Genomic DNA, 26,042 nt, shown 5'->3' with positions numbered 1-26,042 from the left:
GTATGCCGATCAGTAAATGAATCCAACGCTGGCTTGCAAGGCGTTTTACAAAAAGCAATATACATTTAGAATTCATGTTGTCGGTATTTTTCTGAAGTGAATAGACATCATTTGATCTGGTGAGACTTGTGATCTCGCATGCTTGATGTAAGGTTATCCGGCCGGGCGAAAAGACTCGGATGTCCAGATGTGGTTTACCCTACCAGATATGAGCACTGCGTTTGATGGCATTAATTTTCTCTCCCTTTCAAAAGTAAGATTATTCAGTGTCACTGTGCGCTGAAAAAAAACTTTTTCTTCGCCAGTCGCCATAGGCATATTGGAATTAGTGTGTGAAGTGATAAAAGTCTGTGTGTTTTTCGTGTGACAAGTTCTTACATATTAATGGCGAAAAAATACATTCATGAAGTTTCATGTGTACATAATTCCATGACTTAAGAGCTGTGGTCAACCATGAGTAGAACTCTTATTTCTGTACAAGTGCTGACTACAAATAAGGAAATACCTCCCTATTACCTCAATATACGTTAACATGCTCATAACATTTGTGTAGCCTTCCTCAGCTTCATTATTTGTTTCAGGGACTCACATGATACGGCTGAGGGTTGGAAAAACCCCTGGATGGACATATATGTGCGAGTTATTTCCGCTTGCCACTCGCTCTCTCCCCCCCGTCTCTCCCCGGGGAAGTCCCCCCAAAACAAGTGACACACGAGTCAAAACACGGGAGAAGGTAAAGCATCGCGACTGGGGTCTCTGCTGGACGTTTCTGGCTTCTTTTCGTCCTTTTTCATGACTTGAAGGCTATGTAAGTACCTCATGTTGCTTTTGAATGCGTATTTGTTTCCTTAGTACTCGGCTGTATGACTGTGTCCAATGCTGTTGCCCCATTTATCACAGTTGGCTCTTACCCTACCTAGTCAGTCACCTTATCGTGAAGGGATTAGTTTATATTTCTTTATAAACGGGAAAAAATATGCTGTATTACCAGTATAATACATCATGACACAGTAACCAGCACTTCGTGAAATCCAGTCTCTTTTAAAATGAAACAGATTGACAGTAAAACTAGTGAGACTAACTGACTGTTGTATTATTAGTTTAATGAGAACCCAGAAAGGAAGGAAGGATGCGATCGCCACAGTCATCAGTCAGAGGACAGTCAGGATAAAGTCGTTACACAGGCTTAGGTGTGAAAGTATTAGTCCAATACAGTGGTCACTCGAACCCCCCCCCCCCCCCCATCCTCACCTTACGTGCAGGTTGGGTGACACCAAGTAGGAAGGGTCATGTGTGTGTGAATATCCACCATTGCCCTGGGTAATGATATGTCCTGGCTAGCTTGAGGATGAGGTTGGGGATGGATTTAGGCGCAGGTTGGTGATTACATTGTGAAGTGACGTCATGTGATTGGCGACTGTCCTTGTGGTGTATGTAGCACTTCATCCTCTAATAATGAGACTGACCATCCATTGGTAAGAAGCTAGTAAATAGATCTGATAATTTTGTAGAATATTTCTGTGTTGCTCTGAGGTTTAAATATTGAATGGCTGTAGGCTAGAGAAGTGTTGAAAGATTTTAACTATAGATGCAGAGCATGCATTGAAGCGTCATTTTTTTTCATTAAGCAATAAGTTTTATGAATATCAAGGAAACTTCAGGGTTGATTGTTGCAGTAAAATATCATCTGACCCATTAGCCTAAATGATAGATATATTCATTCGATACTGGGGCTCACATGTGTTATCCATTTCTTGATATCTGTTGTCATGTTGGCATTGCATACTGGTATATTTTGCGAAGAATATTGAAAAATAGAATAAAGTTTTCATACTAGAGAGGGTAGATGGTTTACACTGATGATTATTTGCTATGTGTGACTGTTGATTTATCAATTTAGTGACAACACCACATCAGTTATTAATGTGGTTTGTTGTGGTGATGGAGATACCTGTGGAGCATGATCTGGAGTGATCTGTTTTGTTGAATGATATTACATAAGGTTATGGTAGTATATCTTGGAAAATATGAAGCAAATTCAAGCAAAGGTCATTAATGCCGCAGAATCTGAGAAAATGTCATTTGACCTCCGTGGCAATTATAATTTATCTAAATTCTCAATATTCTAGTCAAAACACTAATCATGCTCATGAAAATGTATCACCAACACAGTGCTGGATGTAGACAAACAAGATGACAGTACAATCCTCAGCAGGAGACAAATATAATGGTATATTTCTAGTATCATTTCAGCTACTAGTTGAGGTGATTTTTTTTTTTTTTTTAGCTTTCTTGGTATTTTAGGTATTTTACAAGTGTATTATATTACATCAATCAGCCTCGTATTTTCCCAGTATTCATAATCCTTATTGCCTTACTTAATATAATTCATTAGAATATTTCAGTAGACAATATAAAGTACCGGTAATAGCAAATGTTGTCAATTTATTGTTAATTGTGGCATTTGTAAAAGGTATGCAATTATATACCTGTGGGAGTTGTATAATTAATATCAGGTGGGATTTACCCGGAATTTTAAAAAAAGAGTTGCCCCTTTATATCATACGTGGTTCAAATGTAATTTTATGCCATGAACTGACATGAAGATGAAAGTGTATATAATAGATTGATTTTTTTTTTTTCGCTGTCTCCCGCGTTTGCAAGGTAGCGCAAGGAAACAGACGAAAGAAATGGCCCAACCGACCCCCATACACATGTATATACATATGTCCACACACGCAAATATACATACCTACACAGCTTTCCATGGTTTACCCCAGACGCTTCACATGCCCTAATTCAATCCACTGACAGCACGTCAACCCCGGTATACCACATCGATCCAATTCACTCTATTCCTTGCCCTCCTTTCACCCTCCTGCATGTTCAGGCCCCGATCACACAAAATCTTTTTCACTCCATCTTTCCACCTCCAATTTGGTCTCCCACTTCTCCTCGCTCCCTCCACCTCCGACACATATATCCTCTTGGTCAATCTTTCCTCACTCATTCTCTCCATGTGCCCAAACCATTTCAAAACACCCTCTTCTGCTCTCTCAACCACGCTCTTTTTATTTCCACACATCTCTCTTACCCTTACGTTACTTACTCGATCATACCACCTCACACCACACATTGTCCTCAAACATCTCATTTCCAGCACATCCATCCTCCTGCGCACAACTCTATCCATAGCCCACGCCTCGCAACCATACAACATTGTTGGAACCACTATTCCTTCAAACATACCCATTTTTGCTTTCTGAGATAATGTTCTCGACTTCCACACATTCTTCAAGGCTCCCAGGATTTTCGCCCCCTCCCCCACCCTATGATCCACTTCCGCTTCCATGGTTCCATCCGCTGCCAGATCCACTCCCAGATACCTAAAACACTTTACTTCCTCCAGTTTTTCTCCATTCAAACTTACCTCCCAATTGACTTGACCCTCAACCCTACTGTACCTAATAACCTTACTCTTATTCACATTTACTCTTAACTTTCTTCTTTCACACACTTTACCAGACTCAGTCACCAGCTTCTGCAGTTTCTCACATGAATCAGCCACCAGCGCTGTATCATCAGCGAACAACAACTGACTCACTTCCCAAGCTCTCTCATCCCCAACAGACTTCATACTTGCCCCTCTTTCCAAAACTCTTGCATTCACCTCCCTAACAACCCCATCCATAAACAAATTAAACAACCATGGAGACATCACACACCCCTGCCGCAAACCTACATTCACTGACAACCAATCACTTTCCTCTCTTCCTACACGTACACATGCCTTACATCCTCGATGAAAACTTTTCACTGCTTCTAACAACTTGCCTCCCACACCATATATTCTTAATACCTTCCACAGACCATCTCTATCAACTCTATCATATGCCTTCTCCAGATCCATAAATGCTACATACAAATCCATTTGCTTTTCTAAGTATTTCTCACATACATTCTTCAAAGCAAACACCTGATCCACACATCCTCTACCACTTCTGAAACCACACTGCTCTTCCCCAATCTGATGCTCTGTACATGCCTTCACCCTCTCAATCACTACCCTCCCATATAATTTACCAGGAATACTCAACAAACTTATACCTCTGTAATTTGAGCACTCACTCTTATCCCCTTTGCCTTTGTACAATGTCACTATGCACGCATTCCGCCAATCCTCAGGCACCTCACCATGATTCATACATACATTAAATAACCTTACCAACCAGTCAATAATACAGTCACCCCCTTTTTTGATAAATTCCACTGCAATACCATCCAAACCTGCTGCCTTGCCAGCTTTCATCTTCCGCAAAGCTTTTACTACCTCTTCTCTGTTTACCAAATCATTTTCCCTAACCCTCTCACTTAGCACACCACCTCGACCAAAACACCCTATATCTGCCACTCTATCATCAAACACATTCAACAAACCTTCAAAATACTCACTCCATCTCCTTCTCACATCACCACTACTTGTTATCACCTCCCATTTGCGCCCTTCACTGAAGTTCCCATTTGCTCCCTTGTCTTAGCCATAAGTATCTGAACATGACTCCACATGATACCTTATTAACATTTAAGCGTTTGATGGAACAGAGTATGAACATGGCAGTCGTGTTACTGGTATGAAATATTCTGCATCTTAGGGAATAAAGTGGATTTATTGACCATTTACTCTGTCTTGTGATAGGATTGTTGAGGAGGAAATAAAGGGTCCGCTTTCTTTTTTCTTAGTAGATTTTTGGCAGAATGTTCCCACTGCAGCATTACTTGATGGTCTGCCATAAATTTGTGGACTACACACTGTTCTTCAAAGTTTGCTATATTCTCATTTGACTCTCATTGCCCTTCCAAACATATGTGCTTACCTATCTTTACATGCTTATCCCTGGGGATAGGGGAGAAAGAATACTTCCCACGTATTCCCTGCGTGTCGTAGAAGGCGACTAAAAGGGGAGGGAGCGGGGGGCTGGAAATCCTCCCCTCTCAATTTTTTTTTTAATTTTCCAAAAGAAGGAACAGAGAAGGGGGCCAGGTGAGGATATTCCCTCAGTGGCCCAGTTCTCTGTTCTTAACGCTACCTCGCTAACGCGGGAAATGGCAAATAGTTTGGAAAAAAAAAAAAAAAAAATTTTAAAATTTCTGCTCACATGTATTTGATGAGGTAACTTGCATTTCATATGCTTCTTAATGCTGTATAGTGGCTATTCTTTCATGTAATTGGTACCCAAATTACCCACTTTGTAATTTTTCAGGAAATGTTGTCAATGTTATTAAGTCTTAAACATTTGCGAAGTGGAGAGTCTTTGTAGTTGAATTTTTTATGAAGATCCTACTTGCACCATATTTCTCAGAATGTAGTGAATTTTTTATCATTTTTTTTATTTTTTTTTTTTAGTTTGCTTTGTCGCTCTCTGCCACGTTTGCGAGGTAGCGCAAGGAAACTGACGAAAGAAATGGCCCAACCCACCCCCATACACATGTATATACATACATGTAGTGAAAAGATATGATATATTGAATAAACTTGAAAAATTGTCTCAACAGAGTATTACTTCTTTCTCTTCCTTTTTTTTTTCTCCTTTTCTTATCCTATCATTATATTTACTTTTCATCATTTTACTTCTCTTCAAGTTTCTTTCATAAGATTATTGTTTTGTTTTGTTATTACGTACCTTTCAAGAGAAACATAGATAACATTGTTTTTGACCATTTTGATGGCTGCATTTCCATTTGCCATCCACAAATGTTTCATAAATTTGCTGAGTTGGTAACATAATGCAAATGATGATATAGGCAAGAAGGCATCTCAGAATGATGGGACTTACCCAAAAGCACTATTTTGAGTGGTTTAGGTCTGAACGTAAAGAGGGTGAAGGGTGTGCAGGGGATAGAGTGAATTAGAATGATGTGGTAGACAGGGGGCAGCATACAGTGAGCGGGCTGAACAAGGGCACGTGAAGATATAACAGATATGAATTTATAAGCTTATTTAAGTTAGTTTGCACAGTAAGATTTTGCTTCCAGGGCAATGGCAGCAACAGAGGAAAAACCAGTAACTTATCCATGGCTCAAGGATAAGGTGCTTGGTACTGGAGGATTTGGAACTGTTACATTGTGGCGGCACAGTGATACTGGGGAAACAGTAGGTAAGTGATATTTTATACTGTATTTCATTATTCAGGAATTTTTTGCTGATGCATCTCAAAAGTGTCAACTTTTTGGCAGTCATGAATTATATTATTTATCAAGAGTGTGGAAACCTTGTTTAGATTGTGAGTTTGTTTTTTATTATAAGCGTAAGAGGAGAGTTGTTTTCCTTGTTATAAGCGCAGTGATTATATTTCATTGGCTCAACTGTAGCAATATAATAGATGAATCCACACCATATGCTGTGTCTGAGGCACTATATTTTCTCTTACATGAGCATTAAGCATGGTACATAAATAAACAGACTCAGAAAGAGATTAAAACTGAGGGTATGTAAATGTTCTGAACATTAGAAGTGTGTAGTAACTTGGAAAATCATAGAGAATAAAACTTTTAGTAGAAAATCTTACTTCATTTTCTCATTTTGTTTAATTTTTTTGCCATCTTAGGTGTTTAAGACCTCTAAAGTGCTGTTTGATTTGTATGACAATACAGTTGCATTTAATGAAATAGGCAAGATGGAGAATTTACTGCAGAAGGGAAAAATATTCGTTGAAATGCAAAATATTGAAATGTTCGATTTCTGTTCTATTTCATCTTAGCAAATATTGTAAGAATAGGTCCATTTCTGTTTTATTTCATCTTAGCACAATCCCATTAGAAAGAAGTTTTATAACTTGGAATCATGCATTTGCCATACATATGATAAAATTGATTAGGTATAATGCCACAGTTGATGTTCCACCAGCTTAAGAAAAAGGGGTTTTTGTACCACGTGTAGCAGAGAGTACACACAGAAGAGTAGGGGTACAATTTCTAGAAATAAATAGAAATTACTCCTCTGTACTAATAAGCTTATTACCCTGCAGTGTTTGTCCTTAAATCTGGTCAGTCAGGTAACCTGGTTTAAATTGATATCTGCTGCATGGTATTCTGCTGAACAGTAGGAATGCCCATGAGTAATCTCTTCCAAAACCATTGGTCCTGGCACAAATCACCATCCTTTGTTCTTTTGGTACTCTCATACACTTCATTTAACATGCACTTTTATTTTCCATTACCATTCATTTGTATGCCTTTTTCCGTATAAGCACACAATTCTTGATCATATCTGCCTTACTCCTCTCTCGGTTCCATCTCATAAACTTCTTTACTCACTACTTTGTTTGCACTTCATTACTACACTCTCATCTTAGACCACTTATTGGTGGAGAATAAACCAAGATTACCTACATCCTTGTCACTTCTAAGAGGGTCATATAAGGTTCACACTCTCTGTATTGTCAGCCACTTGTTGGTGGTGATTATACAGAGATTACTTACATCTTGGTCACTTCCAAGGGGATCATTTAAGGTTCCCACTTTCTGTGTGTTGTCACTATAGTTCCTAATTACATAATTCTTATGGTAGTTGGTAGTCCCTACCCATTTGCCATCCTGTGGAGATGGGGACCAGTTGTGCAAAATTAATTCCCCAAAAAGCTACATGGATGCCAGTGATCCTTCTAATATAGAAAATAAAGGAATAGGCAATTTAGTGTTTTAATCAGTCTGTGAGTATCTAATTATTTATTTTTAACTTAAAAAATTTAGCTGAACCAAAGGTTTGTACTGTACATTCTTCCATTCTTATGTCCCTGATCAGATTTTATTTGATGAGCTCATGCTTTGTTCACAGTGTGTGCGTGATACAGTAAGCAAAATTTTAGGGATGGCCATATACTGTTTCCTCTTTTAATTAAGTGCAGGATACACTAAACTGATTTGTATCAGGAAAGTTTACCTGTCAGTGCCAAGCAAAAGGAGACATGGATCATTTTTTGTCAAGGAACGAGTAACCTTGTTTATGAGTTTTATATAAGCAGCCTCCCAGATGGGATATATGTTGGGTAAAGCCTATATATTAATAAAACCATTAACCTTGAGTTTAGTGGCTCATTGCATGAAAAGAAACATGGAATACTTCCCTTCTGCATTGGTTTCCCCACCAAATTTGTTTCCCTCTCATCATCATTACAAGTACCATTTGATATGTATAAACTTTACTATGCATTATATGTATGGATTCATTTAGAACTTTTCTAGACAAAGCAGTTTTCACTTTACATTTTTTGCAGCTCTGAAAAAGTGTCGTTGGGGTACTCCAGGTACAGGCACTGAAAATATCTTAACACCAAAGCATGTTGAGCGCTGGGAAAAGGAGGTGGAGATTATGAACCGCCTTTCACATCCTGCAGTTGTCAAATGTTTCCAGGTGCCTGCAGAATTAACTGGACCTCCTGGTGATTTGCCAATGTTGTGTATGGAGTACTGCAGTGGAGGAGATCTTCGAAAGGTATGAAATGGTGCTTTTACGTAACTCCTTCCCCTTGTTCAGCTATCTTCCCTTACTATTCTATCATACCCAGCTTTCACTGTGATTGATCCACATTTTGAGTATTGATGGATCATCTTTCCCTATTTCTGTATAAACAGTAATACTTCTTATGGTTCATTCCTGTCACCAACCCTTTCCACCCATTTAGTAACAGACTTCTTTCCTCAACAAATACAGTAATTCAATTGTCTCATTTGCTGATGACTCATCTTTACATTCCTTAATTCAGTTGTCTCATTTGCTGATGACTCATCTTTACATTCCTCCACTTTCAAATATGTCTCATTATCTCTTGCTTGATCAGTCCTGTCTCTTCAATTATGCCTCTTTAAACTTAAGATAGGGGTGGGATTTCACTGAGGAAAAATATCCCAGTTTTTTAGTTCATGAATGCTTTTTTAAACTTAGATATGGGTAGTATTTCTCTGAGAAAAATATCCAGTTTTTTACCTACTTTTATTTTCAGGCCTAAATTGCTCAAAATCTTTTTCATGCCATCCTCTCATGTATGAAGAATGTATGTAAGAAATACTCAAAAACAGATGGATTTGTATGTAGCATTTATTGATCTGGAGAAGGCATATGATAGGGTTGATAGAGATGCTTTGTGGAAGGTTTTAAGAGTATATGGTGTGGGAGGTAAGTTGCTAGAAGCAGTGAAAAGAGTGTTCCTGGTGAATGTCGGTTTACAGGAGGGGTGCGTGATGTCACCATGGTAGTTTGATTTGTTTATGGATGGGGTGGTTAGGGAGGTGAATGCAAGTTTTGGAGAGCGGGGCAAGTATGCAATCTGTTCTGGATGAGAGGGCTTGGGAAGTGAGTCAGTCATTGTTCGCTGATGATATAGCGCTGGTGGCTGATTCGGGTGAGAAACTAAAAGTTGGTGACTGAGTTTGGTAAAGTGCATGAAAGAAGAAAGTTGAGAGTAAATGTGAATAAGATCAAGGTTATTAGGTTCAGTAGGGTTGAGGGACAATTGGGAGATAAGTTTGAATGGAGAAAAACTGGAGGAAGTGAAGTATTTTAGATATCTTGGAGTGGACTGTAGCAGCAGATGGAACCATGGAAGCGGGAGTGATTCACAGGGTGGGCAAGAGGTAAAGGTTCTGGGAGTGTTGAAGAATGTGTGGAAGGCAAGAACGTTATCTCGGAGAGCAAAAAATGGGTATGTTTGAAGGAATAGTGGTTCCAACAATGCTATGCGGTTGCAAGGCATGGGCCGTTGATAGGATTATGCGGAGGAGGGTGGATGTGTTGAAAATTAGATGTTTGAGAACAATATGTGGTGTGAGGTGGTTTGATTGAGTAAGTAATGAAAGGGTAAGAGAGATGTGTAGTAATAAAAAGAGTGTGGTTGAGAGAGTAGAAGAGGGTGTGTTGAAAGGGTTTGGTTACATGGAGAGAAAGAATGAGGAAAGATTGATAAAAGAGGATATATGTCAGAGGTGGAGGGAAGAAGGAGAAGCAGGAGACCAAATTGGAGGTGGAAGGATGGAGAGAAAAAGATTTTGAGCCATCATGGCTTGAACATACAGGAGGGTGAAAGGCATGCAAAGAATAGAGTGAATTGGAACGATGTGGTATACCGGGGTCGATGTGCTGTCAGTGGATTGAACCAGGGCATGTGAAGCATCTGGGGTAAACCATGGAAAGGTGTGTGGGGCCTGGGTGTGGAAAGGGAACTGTGGTTTCGGTGCATTATACATGACAGCTAGAGACTGAGTGTGAACGAATGTGGCCTTTTTTGTCTTTTCCTGGCACTACCTCGCTGGAGGTGGGGGGATGCTATTTTGTGTGTGGTAGGGTGGCAACGGGAATGGATGAAGGCAGTAAGTATGAATATGTACATGTGTATATATGTATATGTATGTGCATTTTTTATGTAGTATACGTTAAAATGTATATGTGCGTGTATGGGCATTTATGTATGTACATGTGTATGTGGGTGGGTTGGGCCCTTCCTTGTCTGTTTCTTTGCACTACCTCGCTAATGTGGGGGACAGCAGTTGAGTATAATAAATGAATATAAATAATATTATATTCATTATTCTGTTGGGTGATGAGAGGGCCTGGGAAGTGAGTCAGTTATTGTTCGCCAATGATACAGCACTGGTGGCTGATTCGAGTGAGAAACTGCAGAAATTGTTGATAGTTTCGAAAAGTGTGTGAAAGGAGAAAGCTGAGAGTAAATGTGAATAAGAGCAAGGTTATTAGGTTCAGCAGAGTTGAGGGTCAAGTTATTAGGATGTAAGTTTGAATGGAGAAAAGTGGAGGAAGTGAAGTGTTTTAGATAATTGGTAGTGGAATTAGCAGCGAATGGAACCATGGAAGTGAGTCATAGGTTGGGGGAGGGTGCGAAGGTTCTGGAAGTGATAAAGAATGTTTGGAAAGAGAGAATGTTATCTCGGCATGCAAAAATGAGTATGTTTGAAGAATAGTAGTTCCAACAATATTATTTGGTTGAGAGACATGGTTTATAGATAGGGTTGTATGGAGGAGGATGGATGTGTTGGAGATGAAATGTTTGAGGACAATACATGGTGTGAAGTAGTTTGATTGAGTAAATAATGAAAGGTTAAGAGAAATGTGTGGAAATGAAAAGAGTGTGGTTGAGAGAGCAGAAGAGGAAGTGTTGAAATGGTTTGGACATATGGAGAGAATGAGTGAGGAAAGGTTAACAAGGAGAATATATATGAAGGGAACAAGGAGAATTGGGAGACCAAATTAGAGGAGGAAGGATGGAGTGACAAAGATTTTGAGCGATAGGGGCCTGAACATGCAGGAGGGTGAGAGGCATGTGAGGAATAGAGTGAATTGGAACAATGTGGTATACCAGGGTTGACATGCTGTCACTGGACTGAACCAGGGCATGTGAAACGTCTGGGGTAAATCATGGGAAGGTCTGTTTTGGTTTCAGTGCATTACACATGACAGCTAGAGACTGAGTGCAAACGAATGTGGCCCTTTTTTCTGTTTTTCTGGTGTTACCTCGTTGATACAGGTGGTAGTGATGTTGTTTCCTTGGGGAGGGGTGGTGTCTTGAATGGATGAAGGCAAGCGAGTATGAATATGTACATGGCTGTGTATGTATATATTGATATGTATATGTATGTGTATGGGCGTGTATGTGTATATGAGTGAATGGGTCTTTCTTCAACTGTTTCCTGGCACTACCTCTTCGACATGGAAAACAGCGATCAAATATAATGATAGTGTAAAATATATATACATATATTCCTTTACAGGTTTTAAATAAACCAGAAAATTGCTGTGGCCTACGTGAAGCAGCTGTCCGTGCTTGTATTCGTGACATAACGGAAGCAGTGGCATACCTACACTCCATGAGGATAATCCATAGAGACCTGAAACCAGAAAACATTGTCCTTCAAGATGTTGATGGCAAGGTTTGTTAACATTTCATTTGTTATTTACTGAATATATGCTCAAGCATATATCACATACATTTTTTTTATAGAAAACTCTTGAACCACACAACCTTTGTCGCTCCAGAAACCATATTGCTCTTCCCCAGTCATCTGCTTACACAACACCACCGTACTAACTATCACTTTCCCTTACACTTTACTAGATATATCCACAGCCTTGTACCTCATTTTTCAGACAATCATTTTTATCTTTCTTACATTTGTGTAAGAACACTATACATGCATGTCAGGCCTCAGGCACCTCATCTTAGGCCATACATATGTGGAGCGGTGTAAGAACACTATACATGCATGTCAGGCCTCAGGCACCTCATCTTGGGCCATACATATGTGGAGTGGTGTGACTAACCAGTCAACTGTACTGTCATCCTCTCTCTGGTGAAGACCATTTACAATCCCATCTTCTCCCAAAACTTTACCATATTCTATCTTCTGCAAAACTTTTACTACCTTGTCCCTTTTTACCTTAATATTCATTATTTTACCAAGATTCTGTCAGTCAGCATCCCACCTCTTCCTAAATACACATCAGCTTTCCTATTGCCTAACACATAGATCAGTCTTTCAAAATACTCATTCCATCTCCTCTTCACATCTTCATTTTTTAGCACTGCCCCATCTGCTCTCATCAGTTTCATCCCTATTTGTCTTGTTGTTTTCTTGACACCATTCATTTCCTTCCAAAGCATTTTCTTACTCTTTCTAGTTCATTTGGAGGAACTGTGTTTTGTACAAGAAAAATAATTAGTATTGGATTCGGGAGGGAAGGGAAAATGAGTTTCAACATTTAGAGTGGAATCATCAGCATAAAAATAGATAAGTTTAGATGATGTATAAAGATCACTTAAGAAAGAAGGAAAGAGAAAGGTGAGTGATAAAACAGAATCCTAAGAGACACCACTGTTGATAGGCTAAGAGAGAGAAGTTGCTGCATCTGTGGCTGCTGCAGTGGAATTAATTAGATGACAGAGATAAGCAGAAAAGCCAAAGGAAAGAAATTTAAAAGAGCATATTATACCTCTCCCTATAAAGTGCTTTAAAGATATCAAGGATCATGACAAAGGTTTCATCAAAATCCCTGAGAAAGGAGAATCAGAGGTGAGATGCACCATGAAAGCTATATTGGTAATTTGAGTAAAGGGATTAATATTATTCGTGTTCAATAAATTGAGAGTTAAGGGGAGTTTGCAAGACTTGGAGATAGCAGGAGGTGAGAGGTAAAAGGGTAAGAATGGTCTCCTTAGGGATGGGCTGCACCAAGCCTCGCCTCTTAAAAAGGAATGTTTAGGTTTTGAGACAGACAAAATAGACTGCACCAAGCCTTGCTACTAAAAAGGAATCTTTAGGTTTTGAGACAGACAACATAGACAAAAAAGGAATAGTAATAGGATATGAGAGGTATGCCACCCATACCATATACCTTGCCCATGGTAGCTAGGAGAGTACTCAGTAGACCATGCATGAGGAAAGTGTAGCAGAGGGCATAGGTTCAGTTGGAGGAGGTGGGGATGGGAAAGGAATAGATGTTTAATTATCCAAAGTAAAGTTAGAGGAAAGTAAGGTGCCAAAAAGAGTGGTTTCATCAGGTGGAGAGTTTGCTTTTGTTGATCACATCAGAAGAAGTCATTGAAAGTCAAATAATAGAAGTTATTATAGATGTTTCCAAGTAGGCACCAGAGAAACTAGTCAGTAGAAGAATTCAGATCAGAATGTTCAACTCTGTGAAAAACAGCTCAGTATTGAAAGTGAGCAGATAGAAAGGTGGAATAAGATTCAAGAGAGAAGTTTCATAGCTCTGTGCTATCTCCAACAACCATCAAAGCAATACCAAAGGTATTCTGGTTTAGTTTTTGAACAGGGAATATAATTCCATCCAAGCTAAGATTACCTGCACTTTACAGTTTACAAAGCAGCACTGGCACCAAGGAAAGTCATTATAAAAGTTAAGCATACTTCAAGAGGGAAATAGGGATGAATGGTACAGCTCTGGTGGCTGATTTGTGGGAGAAACTGCATAAGTTGGTGACTGGGTTTGGAAAAGTGTGTGAGAGGAGAAAGTTGGGAGTAAATGTGAATAAGCAAGGTTATTAGGTTCAGTAGGGTTGAGGGTTAAGTTAATTGGGATGTTAGTTTAAATGCATTACACATGACAGCTGGAGACTGAGTGTGAACGAATGCAGCATTTTTTGTCTGTTTTCCTGGCGCTACCTTGCTAAAGCTGGGGGTAGCGATGCTGTTTCCTGTGTGGTGGGGTAGCGACAGGAGTGGATGAAGACGAGCAAGTATGAATATGTATGTGTATATGTCTGTGTATGTATATATTGATATGTATATATTTGTGTATGGGCATTTATGTATGTATATGTGTATATGAGTGGATGGGCCATTCTTCATGTGTGTCCTGGCGCTTCCTTGCTGACACAGGAAACAGCAACTAAGTATAATGATGAAAAAAGTTTGAATGGAGAAAAATTGGAGGAAATTAAGTGTTTTAGATATCTGGGAGTGGACTTAGCAGCAAATGGTACCTTGGAAGCGGAAGTGAGTCACAGGTGGGGGAGGGAGCAAAGGTTTTAGGAGCAAAGAAGAATGTGTGGAAAGAGAGAATATTATCTTTGAGAGGAAAAATGAGTATGTTTGAAGGAATAGTAGTTCCAACAGTATTATATGGTTGCGAGGCATGGGCTATGGATAGTGTTGTACGGAGGAGGGTGCATGTGTTGGAAATGAAATTTTTGAGGACAATACGTGGTGTGAGGTATTTGATTGAGTAAGTAATGAAAGGGTGAAAGAGATGTATGGTAATAGAAAGAATGTGGTTGAGAGAGCAGAAAAGGTTGTGTTGAAATGGTTTGGACATATGGAGAGAATGAGTGAGGAAAGATTGACAAAGAGGTTATATGTGTCAGAGGTGGAGGGAACAAGAAGTGGGTGACCAAATTGGAGGTGGAAGGATGGAATAAAAAAGATTTTGAGCGATCGGGGCCTGAACATACAGGAGGGTGAGAAGTGTGTAATGAATATAGTGATTTGAAAAGATGTGGTATACTGGGGTTGATGTGCTGTCAGTGGACTGAACCATATAATATTGTTGGAACTAGTATTCCTTCAAACATACTCATTTTTGCTCTCCAAGATAATATTCTCTCTTTCCACACATTCTTCATTGCTCCTAAAACCTTTGCTCCCTCCCCCACCTGTGACTCACTTCCACTTCCATGGTTCCATTTGCTGCTATGTCCACTTCCAGATATCTAAAACACTTCATTTCCTCCAATTTTTCTCCATTCAAACTTTTTTTATCATAATACTTAGTTGCTGTTTCTTGCGTCAGCAAGGTAGCGCCAGTACACACACGAAGAACGGCCCATCTACCCATATGAAAAGGTCTGTAGGGTCTGGATATAGATAGTGAGCTATGGTTTCGGTGCATTACACGTGACAGCTAGAGACTGAGTGTGAATGAATGTGGCCTTTTTGCCTGTTTTCCTGACGCTACTTTGCTGAAGCATGGGGTAGCAATGCTGTGTCCTGTGGGACGGGGAAGCAACAGGAATGGATGAAGGCAGGCCATCAATAAACAAATTAAATGACCATGGGGACATAACATACCTTTTCCACAAACCAACCTTCACTAGGAACCAATCACTCTCCTCACTTCCCACTCTTACACATGCCTTACATCCTTGATAAAAATTCTTCTGCTTCTAGCAGCTTACCTCCCACACTATATAGTCTTAAGACCATCCACAAAGCATCTCTGTCTACTCTATCATATGCTTTCTCCAGATCCATAATTGCCACATACAAATCCATCTGTTTTTCTAAGTATTTTTTTTCCATATTTATTAGCCATTTCCCGCATTAGCGAGGTAGCATTGAGAACAGAGGACTGAGCCTTAGAGGGAATATGTACCAGGGTCGATGTGCTGTCAATGGACTGAACCAGTGCATGTGAAACATCTGGGGTAAATCATGGAAAGGTCTATGGTGCTTGGATGTGGATAGGGAGCTGTGATTTTGGTGCATTACACTTGACAGCTAGAGACTGAGTGTGAACAAATGTGGCCTTTTTTTTTTTCTCGAAGGTGCTACCTTGCTGACACAGGGAGTGGCGATGCTGTTTCCTGTTGAGTGGGGTGGCATGTCATAGAAGGTGACTAAAAGGGGAGGGAGTGGGGGGCTGGAAATCCTCCCCCCTCATTTTAAATTTTCCAGAAGGAAGGAACAGAGAATGGGGCCAAGTGAGGATATGCCCTCAAAGGCTCAGTCCTTTGTTCTTAATGCTACCTCGCTAGCATGGAAAATGGTGAATAGTATGAAAAAAATAGGTAAGTTTGAATGGAGAAAAACTGGATGAAGTGAAGTGTTTTAGATATCTGGGAGTGGATTTAGCAGCAGATGGAACCATGGAAGCAGAAGTGAGTCACAGGGTGGGGGAGGGGGCAAAGGCTCTGGGAGCATTGAAAAATGTGTGGAAGGTGAGAATGTTATCTCGGAGATCAAAAATGGGTATGTTTGAAGGAATAGTGGTTTCAACAATGTTATATGGTTGCAAGGCATGGGCTATAGAAAAGTTTGTGCAGAGGAGGGTGGATGTGTTGGAAATTAGATGTATGTGGTGTGAGATGGTTTGATCGAGTAGGTAATGAAAGGGTAAGAGAGATGTGTGGTAATAAAAAGAGTGTGGTTGAGAGAGCAGAATAGGATGTATTGAAATGGTTTGGTCACATTAAGAGAATGAGTGAAGAAAGATTGACAAAGAGGATATATGTGTCAGAGGTGGAGGGAACATGGAGAAGTGGGAGACCAAATTGGAGGTGGAAGGATGGAGGGAAAAAAAATTTGAGCGATCAGGGCCTGAACATACAGGAGGGTGGAAGGCTTGTAAGGAATAGTGTGAATTGGAATGATGTGGTATACTGGGGTTGATGTGCTGTCAGTGGATTGAACTAGGGCATTTGAATTGTCTGGGGTAAACCATGGAAAGTTTTGTGGGGCCTGGTTGAAAGGGAGATGTGGTTTCGTTGCATTACACATGACAGCTAGAGACTGAGTGTGAACAAATGTGGCCTTTGTTGTTTTTTCCTAGCGCCACCTTGCGCATGCGCAGCGGGAGGGGGGTGCTGTTTCATGTGTGGCAGGTTGGCAACAGGAATGGATGAAGGCAGCAAGTATGAATACGTACATGTGTATATATGTCTATATATGTTTATGAACTTATACGTTGAAATGTATAGGTATGTGCTTGTGTATGTGGGTGGGTTGGGCCATTCTTTTGTCTGCGATCAAGTATAGTAAAAAAAAAATTTTTTTTTATGTGTGTGTATGAGTGGATGAGTCGTTCTTCATCTGTTTCATGGTGCCACTTCACTGATGCTGGAAACAGCAAAGTATAATTTTTTTTATTATTATCATTTGTATTTATATTTAATATTTATATTTATATATGTTTTTGAACTAGAAAAGTTAAAGGGAAAGGCTACAGTTATGTCACATACTGTATACTATTTCCACCTCATGGCAATTCAGGAGGACCTGCAATTATGTGCTATTTGTTTGTTTATATATGTTCTATCTCGAAAGTTGTGGTTTGATTTCAAAATTGTTTCATTACATACGTGTGTATATATTCCATTTTTCAATATCGCAGGGACTGCCACTGCCAGCTAGTCTCGTCCATCCATTTTTGTCATTTTTGTTTGGTGTGTGGAATGTCAGTTTTGGAGATGTCACTGTCATCTGTTTCTCTTTTCTCTGCTTCTTCATCACTGTCTTTCTCTCTCTCTCTTTGGGTTTAACATATTACATTGCATTCAGGATATCAACAAATCTCACAGTATCTGTGCCTTGGACTTTAGATGGGTTGAAGATGGCCCAGCAACGAGTGGATATCATATTCTATCCTCCAGGATTTGATGGCTACCAGCCCATATACTCAACAACAACTGGTTCCTTGTCTAGCTGTAGTTTCGTGTGTTGCAATTTCTTAAAAGTCACCATATTTCTTCCTGTCAGGACCTCAGGTATGAATTTTAGTAGGATGTTGCTGTAACTGTACCCGTCAGTTAACACACATTATTTTAGGTTTATCTATGGAACAGTGAATGGGTTAACGAGGGAAATAGAAGTGCATCTTGAATGCACAAGGGTCATTAACGATGGAAAAAGAAGTGCGTCTTGAATGCATGAGGATCATCCTAAGTAGAGCCAATCCAACTTTGTAATTACCTATTTGTACAGTATAGGGTGTGGGGTCAATTCTCTTGAAACATCTTTACTGTCATACTACTTTCTAAACTTCTTTGTGCTGTCTCTTATAATTTTTCCATTGGGTTTATTCCATTCATCCACTGTAAAAGTACTTCTTTACATCCATTCTAACTAACAAATTCTTCAGTTTCATGTTATGGCATCTGGTTTTTCTATCCCTGCATTTCAGAGACCTCTTCTTAGTATATGTCATCAGTCTGGTTTAGAAACTTAAAGGTTATGAGTTACCCCTCACTCTTGTCTCTTAGGTAAATTTAAGGCCTGTATCCTTTCCCCTTAATGCACTTTTCTCAGTTCTAGTACCGTTTTTGTTGCCTCCCCTGGACTTTCTCCATTAGCTCTTTATGCTTCTTTGGGTAGGTGCAGTGACCAAATTGGAGAAGGATCTAGTTTTTGCCTTATGTTGGATGTGAACTGCTTGCTAGATACTTGTCCTGTGTACATTGGTATCCCCAATCTACCATATGGATGTGAAGAGAATAGTGCCATGTTGGCAGAATGTCAAATAGTCATATTTGTACGTGGTTGGAGGAGTAGGGAAGGAGATACATGAAACATAAAAGTAGAGTTATATTAGGTAAAGAAATGTGTATCAAAATGGCTTCAAAGTGGGGATACTTTAAATATTTGTAGTTAGCTGTAGGGTTTTTTGTATGACAGTAGGTACAAACACACCCCCTCTTGGAATGAAAACAGTGGTAGAGATTATAGTTAGAGATTTGATAGTGAAGACAAATGGGTATCACAGAAGATCAGGTAACAAGTTAGATAGATAGAGTGTAACTGTGGGGAGTTTAAATCTGAGACCACTGCAGAACCAAGCACAGAAAGAGGCAGGTCCACTTTGCTTGATGGCATTTAAGGGGGATGCCAAGTACCATTCAGCTCTCCCTGATCAGAGGCACCATTCTGATGTAGTCCAAGGGTGGCATTGCTCTGATGTGCTTTCAAGTGGTTTCTGTGAATTGAATAAAGTTGTAGTTCAGAATAAAGCCATATGAGTACAGTCAAGAGTTGTGTGTGATGTAGAGAGTGTGTTCATTGATTGAGTTCGAATGAACCCCCATATACATATGACAGAAAGGAAAGATAATTACCCTGGCTGTGTAGGGGAACATGACAGCCACTGCAGTGCTGGCTCACTCCACTGCCATCATGAACTCTCCCAATACTCAGACAGTAGTACCTCTGTGAATGGTTGTTGCCTGTCACCTACTTCCTGTTATATATTGTAGTTTTAAATGTTTTATCAGTTATTGATTTGTTTTATTGAATATTTTGGTGTTTGTGGACTTCACTTGCTTGTGGTTACACCACTAGTGGAGTCACCTTTAGCAAGGCTGTATCATCATGAGTTGACAAAAGGGAATACAGTCTTACAAGGAACTTCTTGCTCCTTAGGAGTCCATCATTTCCTGGCTCTGATTTTAGTGCAGCCCCAAAGCTGCTGAAGCCTCATAGAAGGGATCTGGGAGTAAAGATGTTGAATTGAATACTTTAAGAGACTCACATCAAATGTGGAAGAAATGGTAGTGGGAATCATTTGTAGGGTATAAGTGAGAATTAGTATTCTATAGTTAGATGTAGATAACTTTGTGCCATTGTTTTATTCATAAGGATTAATAATGATAAATATTTTCTCAGACAGTGCACAAACTTATTGACCTTGGCTATGCCAAGGAACTGGACCAGAGTAGTGTATGTACATCATTTGTGGGCACCCTCCAGTACCTGGCCCCAGAGCTGTTCCTTAGCAAGAGATATACATGCACCGTTGATTACTGGAGCCTGGGTCTAGTCACACATGAGATTGTTACAGGTGTCAGACCATTTCTTCCAAATATGACACCAGTGGAATGGTGAGTCTATTTGCAATTCAAAAGATTTACTTTCTATTTCATAATCAATATTCAATATTCAGAAAACATGTGCTAATAAAAAGTCTAATTAGTGCATATATGCTTTAGTAGTGGTAATTAATCCAGACGTTTAATCATTTTCCATGGAACAAGGTGTCCTGTAGGGTAATGGTATTAATCAATAGCTGTCCTTTTGTTGAGGGCCAAATAATTTCTTCATGAGTGTTCTATCACTGTGAAGGATGAAATATCACAAGTATGTTTTCCTGACGTGTGACAGTTAAACAAACATTTATCGTCTCTGCATTTGAATACTGTGCTTATCTCTTTCTCTGTGTATCTGTATCCTGTGAACCATTCCCATTCTCAAGCTAGACTCCATGAGGCTACTGGTCTCAACTTAACATATATTGTGCAGTTTGACTGTTTGATGCATGTGTGAAGCTGTGTACTAAAGTTGTTATATGAGGAAGTCCATGGGGTTCCCTGTTTACCATTAGTAGGTTGAACAGACTCCGACCTTTGAAATATATGATTTTATCATACTTTTTTGTTTTTTCTGCTTTATTAAGGTTGTACCAAGAATAATTGAAAATACTGACCTCATTTTGTCTCTTCCACTCCGTAGCTGTCAGGCATAATGCACTAAAACCGGAGATCACCATGCACTGCAAAGCCCTGCAGACCAATTCTTTTGTTTTCCTTGACTGTTTCCAATGTTCAGATTTATTCCATTGACAGTATGTGGTGCCCGTGTGCCAAATCACTCCATTTTTCTTTATTCGTTCTATGCCTTTCCCCATCCTGACTAGTTGGCTCTCGCTTCAAAGTCTCTTTCAACAATGCTTTCTTCTGTTCAGTCTACCTTTATCTCTTGCTCCCTCTGTTTTTGTCTTATTGATCCTCATTGTCAGACTTTCTTCACTCATTCTCTCCAAATGCTCAAACCATTTTAGCATACTGTGGTCGGCTATCTCAATTATACTGTATTTCTAACCACATCTTGCTCTTATACTGTCATTCCAAATATGATCACTCCTCCTTATACCACATGATGCCCCCAGAAATTTGATTTCCAACATATTCATTCTCTTATCTTTAGCATCCAGGGCCCATGACATCCTTACAACACTATCAGGACTAATATACCCTCAAACTTACCCATCTTTGTCACACAGATAATGACCTCTCTTATCACACGCTCCTCTTTGCATCCAGGACCTTTTCATGCACTATCCTAAACTCTGTCACCAACATCTGGTGTCTCTCATATGTGCCACCAGAACCATATCATTTGCAAAGATCATCTGACTCACCTCCCAGTCCTCCACCCCAAGCATACTGTAGACCTCTTGCTCTCTCTGAAACTCTGTCATTTACCTCTCTCACATCCCCTCCATGAACAGATTAAACAACCATTGTAACATCACACACCCATGATATTGACCCACCTTCACTTGAAACCCTCTTGCCCTCCTCCCTTAATACTAGCACCCTTGCTTTTCTGTCCAAATATAAACTCCTCTGCATCTACCAATTTTTCTTCCATGCTAAATACTTGTAAAACTTTGCCCTTCTCTAAGTAGTCCTCACAAATTTTTCAAAGCAAACACTTGGTCCACACTTTCTTTATCACTCCACAAGCCACACTACTTCACTGCAATTTGATTTTCTGTGCATACGACCACCCTTTCAATCACCACTCTTGCAGACACCTTACCAAGTATATGCAACAGGTGTAATTTAGACATTCAGTTTTATCCTTTATCCCTATAAAATGGTGTACAGGCTTTTTATTATTTCTTGGATACCTCACCTTGGGTCAAAAAATTACCAAGCACTCACTCAGCTTCTTCCAGAGTCCTTTCTCTCCTTCACCCCTCTTGCTTCCAGATGCATAGGCTGTGACATTCTCATTCTTATCTTCATCATTCTCAAAGTCTTCTCCTTATACTTTTCTACACATTCCACAGCTTTAACTTTGTCAGAAGTGCCACCCCATTTTTTGCTCCATCCTTATACTAACCTCAGACCTCAGACATTTCTAAACCAAAGTGCATACTGTATTATGTTGTGTGAATTGTACATGTGTTCTTGTAAGTAGTTTTAGAGCATTTATTCTGTCTAATGATGGTGTTTTGTTGTATTAATGCAGATGGTAAAGAGCCTCTACTTGCTTTTTGGTGTATTTTTCTTTAAGCCATGTAACGTGATTTTAACATGTAGTCCTGGAGTCATAGCCCTAGGAGCCCTGTATCTATTATTTTTATGCAAAAAATGGGTATTAGAATTTAGCCACCTGCTTCTATAACAATTGCATCATTTTAGGCAAATAGCTAATTTAAAACCTGAACTTGATTTGCATGCACTAGATTGATAGCACCTTACCTGTATTTAGTATCGAAACCAGCTTTAGAGTTCTAGATATTGAATATCACAGGAGAACCATGATGCTATCCACCTTTTATATGTAATTTAGATTTATTAATATTTTTAGTTGGAATTTTTAGATAGTAATTATAGGACATTCTAATTCATCACAATTTTGGAGATTTTACTTGAAGTTTACTTATCCTCAGGATGAAGCGGGTTCGAACAAAGCAGTCCCATCATGTGTGTGTGTATGAGGGACGAAATGGCGAAGTGCAGTTTTCTTCACACATGTTTCCTGAGTCTCATATTTCAGCTCCTTTTAGGTAAATGTACAATTCAGAATAAACATCTTTGTTTATTATTTCCCATCACCATATTTCTGCAGTCTGACATTTGTTAGCTATACTGCTATCTCATTTTTTTTGTAACATATGCTCAATCTTTTCACTGTAGTGCTTCACATCTCACACCCTTAGAGCACTCAAGGTTGCATTCCATGCCCTCATTTCCTCACTTCACCCATAAAATTCATTCTCACATCCATATTGATATCTTTTATCATCATATCTTTACCCATCTCTGAATACTAACCTTCACAGTGCTCATCCCTTATAACCTTTACAGGTGTCTTTTGTAGGGTCTTTTCCCTCTCATTTCACACACAATCTGTAGCCTTACTCTTGTAGACTCCACCATTAAATCCACTCTTATGACACTCATAATCTTCACTGGCACTGCTCACTCATTTTTCATGCACACTTTCACTCTAAAGAGTTTGTAATCTCAAGCATTTCAGTCTCTTTGGTGAGACATTTTCCTACCAAATAAAGTGAAAAAAAACCTGCGTGGAGTTAAGTACAAAGACTCGTACAGGATTAGAAAAATGGGTAAGAATGGTTTCAAATGAACCCAAGATTGACAAATATGCAATGTTCATGGCAGGAAAAAATAACATTACATAAAGATTTCTTATAATGGACAAGATGCATTCTTGAGTAAAGTTCATTATTAACATGCTTATGGAGATACATTCCTGACTGTCACTTCTTACATTAGTAAGTGCTCTAGGCTGACTTCCTTTAGTAACAATAATGGCTCTTCAGATGTGATTTTGGTATTTTATAGATAAATGGAAGACAATATTAATGTAAATACAATATGAAGGTAAATATATTCAACATTCACAAGTTTTTCGTAGCTTGCAGTGTTGTTCCTCACTGCTGCTACAGCTTGACAGCGCACCTACACTTTCCTTGTGAAAGCAAGTGCTTGTTTGTTTCTTATGTCATTATTCAATAGAGTTGTATTATTCTTTCTTCATTTCATCTTCTTTAATAAATTCATCCATGTATTAGTACCTTTTACAATGCATTGTTTTCTAACTGTTTAATCAGATGTGAACCCATAATTTTTTTGTCATTTGTTACATGAAGACCACTGTGATGCTTGTTAACAGTGCATTACACCATTGGATATTAGGCCGACCTCTGCTGATTGATATGTGTAAATTGATTCAGATTGTGTAGAAATAGTTTTGATATAGACCAGTCATTGTCTGTTTTATTACAATACATCCAATTCTTCAGAACTCGATTAGAGGAGTGGTTGCGTATAATGCTTGAATGGGAACCAGGTCTTCGAGGTCAAGTGCAAAATGATGATGGCAGTAAGCAAGTTGTTGCATTTACCATGATCAGTGATGTAATTAATAAAAAGGTAAGGATTATTTTTTTTTTTTTTTCAGTACAGTTAGGACTCTCAATTTAGCAAAATAAAGTATTGTACTCTCATACTGTTTGGAGAGGGAATCATAAACAGGCCTCAGTTACATGGACATTTCCTCACATTGATAGTGCTATCATATTCCTTCTAATATCCTTTCTCTTACTTTGTGGAACTGAGTCACAGGGTAGGGAAGGGGGCGAAAGTTCTGGGAGCATTGAAAAATGTGTGGAAGGCGAGAACATTATCTCGGAAAGCAAAAATGGGTATGTTTGAAGGAATAGTGGTTCCAACAATGTTATATGGTTGCGAGGTGTGGGCTATAGATAGAGTAGTGCAGAGGGGGGGGGATGTGTTGGAAATGAGATGTTTGAGGACAATATGTGGTGTGAAGTGGTTTGATCGAGTATGTAATGAAAGGGTAAGAGAGATGTGTGGTAATAAAAAGAGTGTGGTTGAGAGAGCAGAAGAGGATGTTTTGAAATGGTTTGGCCACATGGAGAGAATGAGTGAGGAAAGATTGACAAAGAGGATATATGTGTCAGAGGTGGAGGGAACGAGAAGTGCGAGGCGTGGGCTATAGATAGAGTAGTGCAGAGGAGGGGGGCATGTGTTGGAAATGAGATGTTTGAGGACAATATGTGGTGTGAAGTGGTTTGATCGAGTAAGTAATGAAAGGGTAAGAGAGATGTGTGGTAATAAAAAGAGTGTGGTTGAGAGAGCAGAAGAGGATGTTTTGAAATGGTTTGGTCACATGAGAGAATGAGTGACAAAGAGGATATATGTGTCAGAGGTGGAGGGAACGAGAAGTGGGAGACCAAATTGGAGGTGGGAAGATGGAGTGAAAAAGATTTTGAGAAATCGGGGCCTGAACATGCAGGAGGGTGAAAGGCGTGTAAGGAATAGAGTGAATTGGAACGATGTGGTATACCGGGGTCAATGTGCTGTCAGTGGATTGAACCAGGGCATGTGAAGCGTCTGGGGTAAACCATGGAAAGTTTTGTGGGGCCTGGATGTGGAAAGGGAGCTATGGTTTCATTGCATTATACATGACAGCTAGAGACTGAGTGTGAACGAATGTGGCCTTTGTTATTCTTTTTCTGGCGCTCCCTCACGCGCATGTGGGGGAAGGGGTTGTCATTTCATGTGTGGCAGGGTGGCGATGGGAATGGGTGAAGGCAGCAAGTATGAATTATGTACATGTGTATGTATGTATATGTCTGTATGTGTATATATGTATACGTTGAAATGCATAGGTATGTATATGTGCGTGTGTGGATGTGTATGCATATACATGTGTATGTGGGTGGGTTGGGCCATTCTTTTGTCTGTTACCTTGCACTACTTTCTTAATGTGGGAGACAGTGACAAAGTATGATAAAATGAAGGAGTCATGCGGGGAGTACTCATCCTCCTCGAAGGCTCAGATTGGGGTGTCTAAATGTGTGTGGATGTAACCAAGATGAGGAAAAAGGAGAGATAGGTAGTAGTTTGAGGCAAGGAACCTGGATGGTTTGGCTCTGAGTGAAATGAAGCTCAAGGATAAAGGGCAAGAGTGGTTCAGGAATGTCTTGGGAGTAAAGTCATGGGTTAGTGAGAGGACAAGAGCAAGGGAAGGAGTAGCACTACTCCTGAAACAGGAGTGGTGGGAGTATGTGATAGAGTGTAAGAAAGTAAACTCTAGATTGATAAGGGGAAAACTGAAAGTGGATGGAGAGAGATGGGTGATTATTGGTGCATATGAACCTGGGCATGAGAAGAAAGTCATGAGAGGCAAGTGTTTCGGGAGCAGCTGAGTGGGTGTGTTAGTAGTTTTGATGCACGAAACCGGGTTAT

General features: G+C 39.6%; 1 protein-coding gene across 1 annotated transcript in view; it reads left to right on the top strand.

Moving 5' to 3' along the window:
* The first annotated feature begins 610 nt into the window (after positions 1–610).
* IKKbeta (I-kappaB kinase beta) overlaps positions 611–26,042 on the top strand; it is a 65,820-nt gene continuing 40,388 nt past the window's right edge. The window contains exons 1-7 of the mRNA XM_071683241.1: positions 611–808; positions 6,034–6,155; positions 8,274–8,491; positions 11,779–11,937; positions 19,897–20,111; positions 22,691–22,807; positions 24,071–24,200. Coding sequence (XP_071539342.1) covers positions 807–808; positions 6,034–6,155; positions 8,274–8,491; positions 11,779–11,937; positions 19,897–20,111; positions 22,691–22,807; positions 24,071–24,200 — 963 coding nt within the window. The 5' untranslated portion in view covers positions 611–806. The remainder of the gene's footprint in view (positions 809–6,033; positions 6,156–8,273; positions 8,492–11,778; positions 11,938–19,896; positions 20,112–22,690; positions 22,808–24,070; positions 24,201–26,042) is intronic.

The sequence above is a fragment of the Panulirus ornatus genome, chromosome 36 (assembly GCF_036320965.1).
Source record: "Panulirus ornatus isolate Po-2019 chromosome 36, ASM3632096v1, whole genome shotgun sequence".
Classification (NCBI taxonomy): Eukaryota; Metazoa; Arthropoda; class Malacostraca; order Decapoda; family Palinuridae; genus Panulirus; species Panulirus ornatus.
This window is presented reverse-complemented; position numbering and strand designations above follow the sequence as displayed.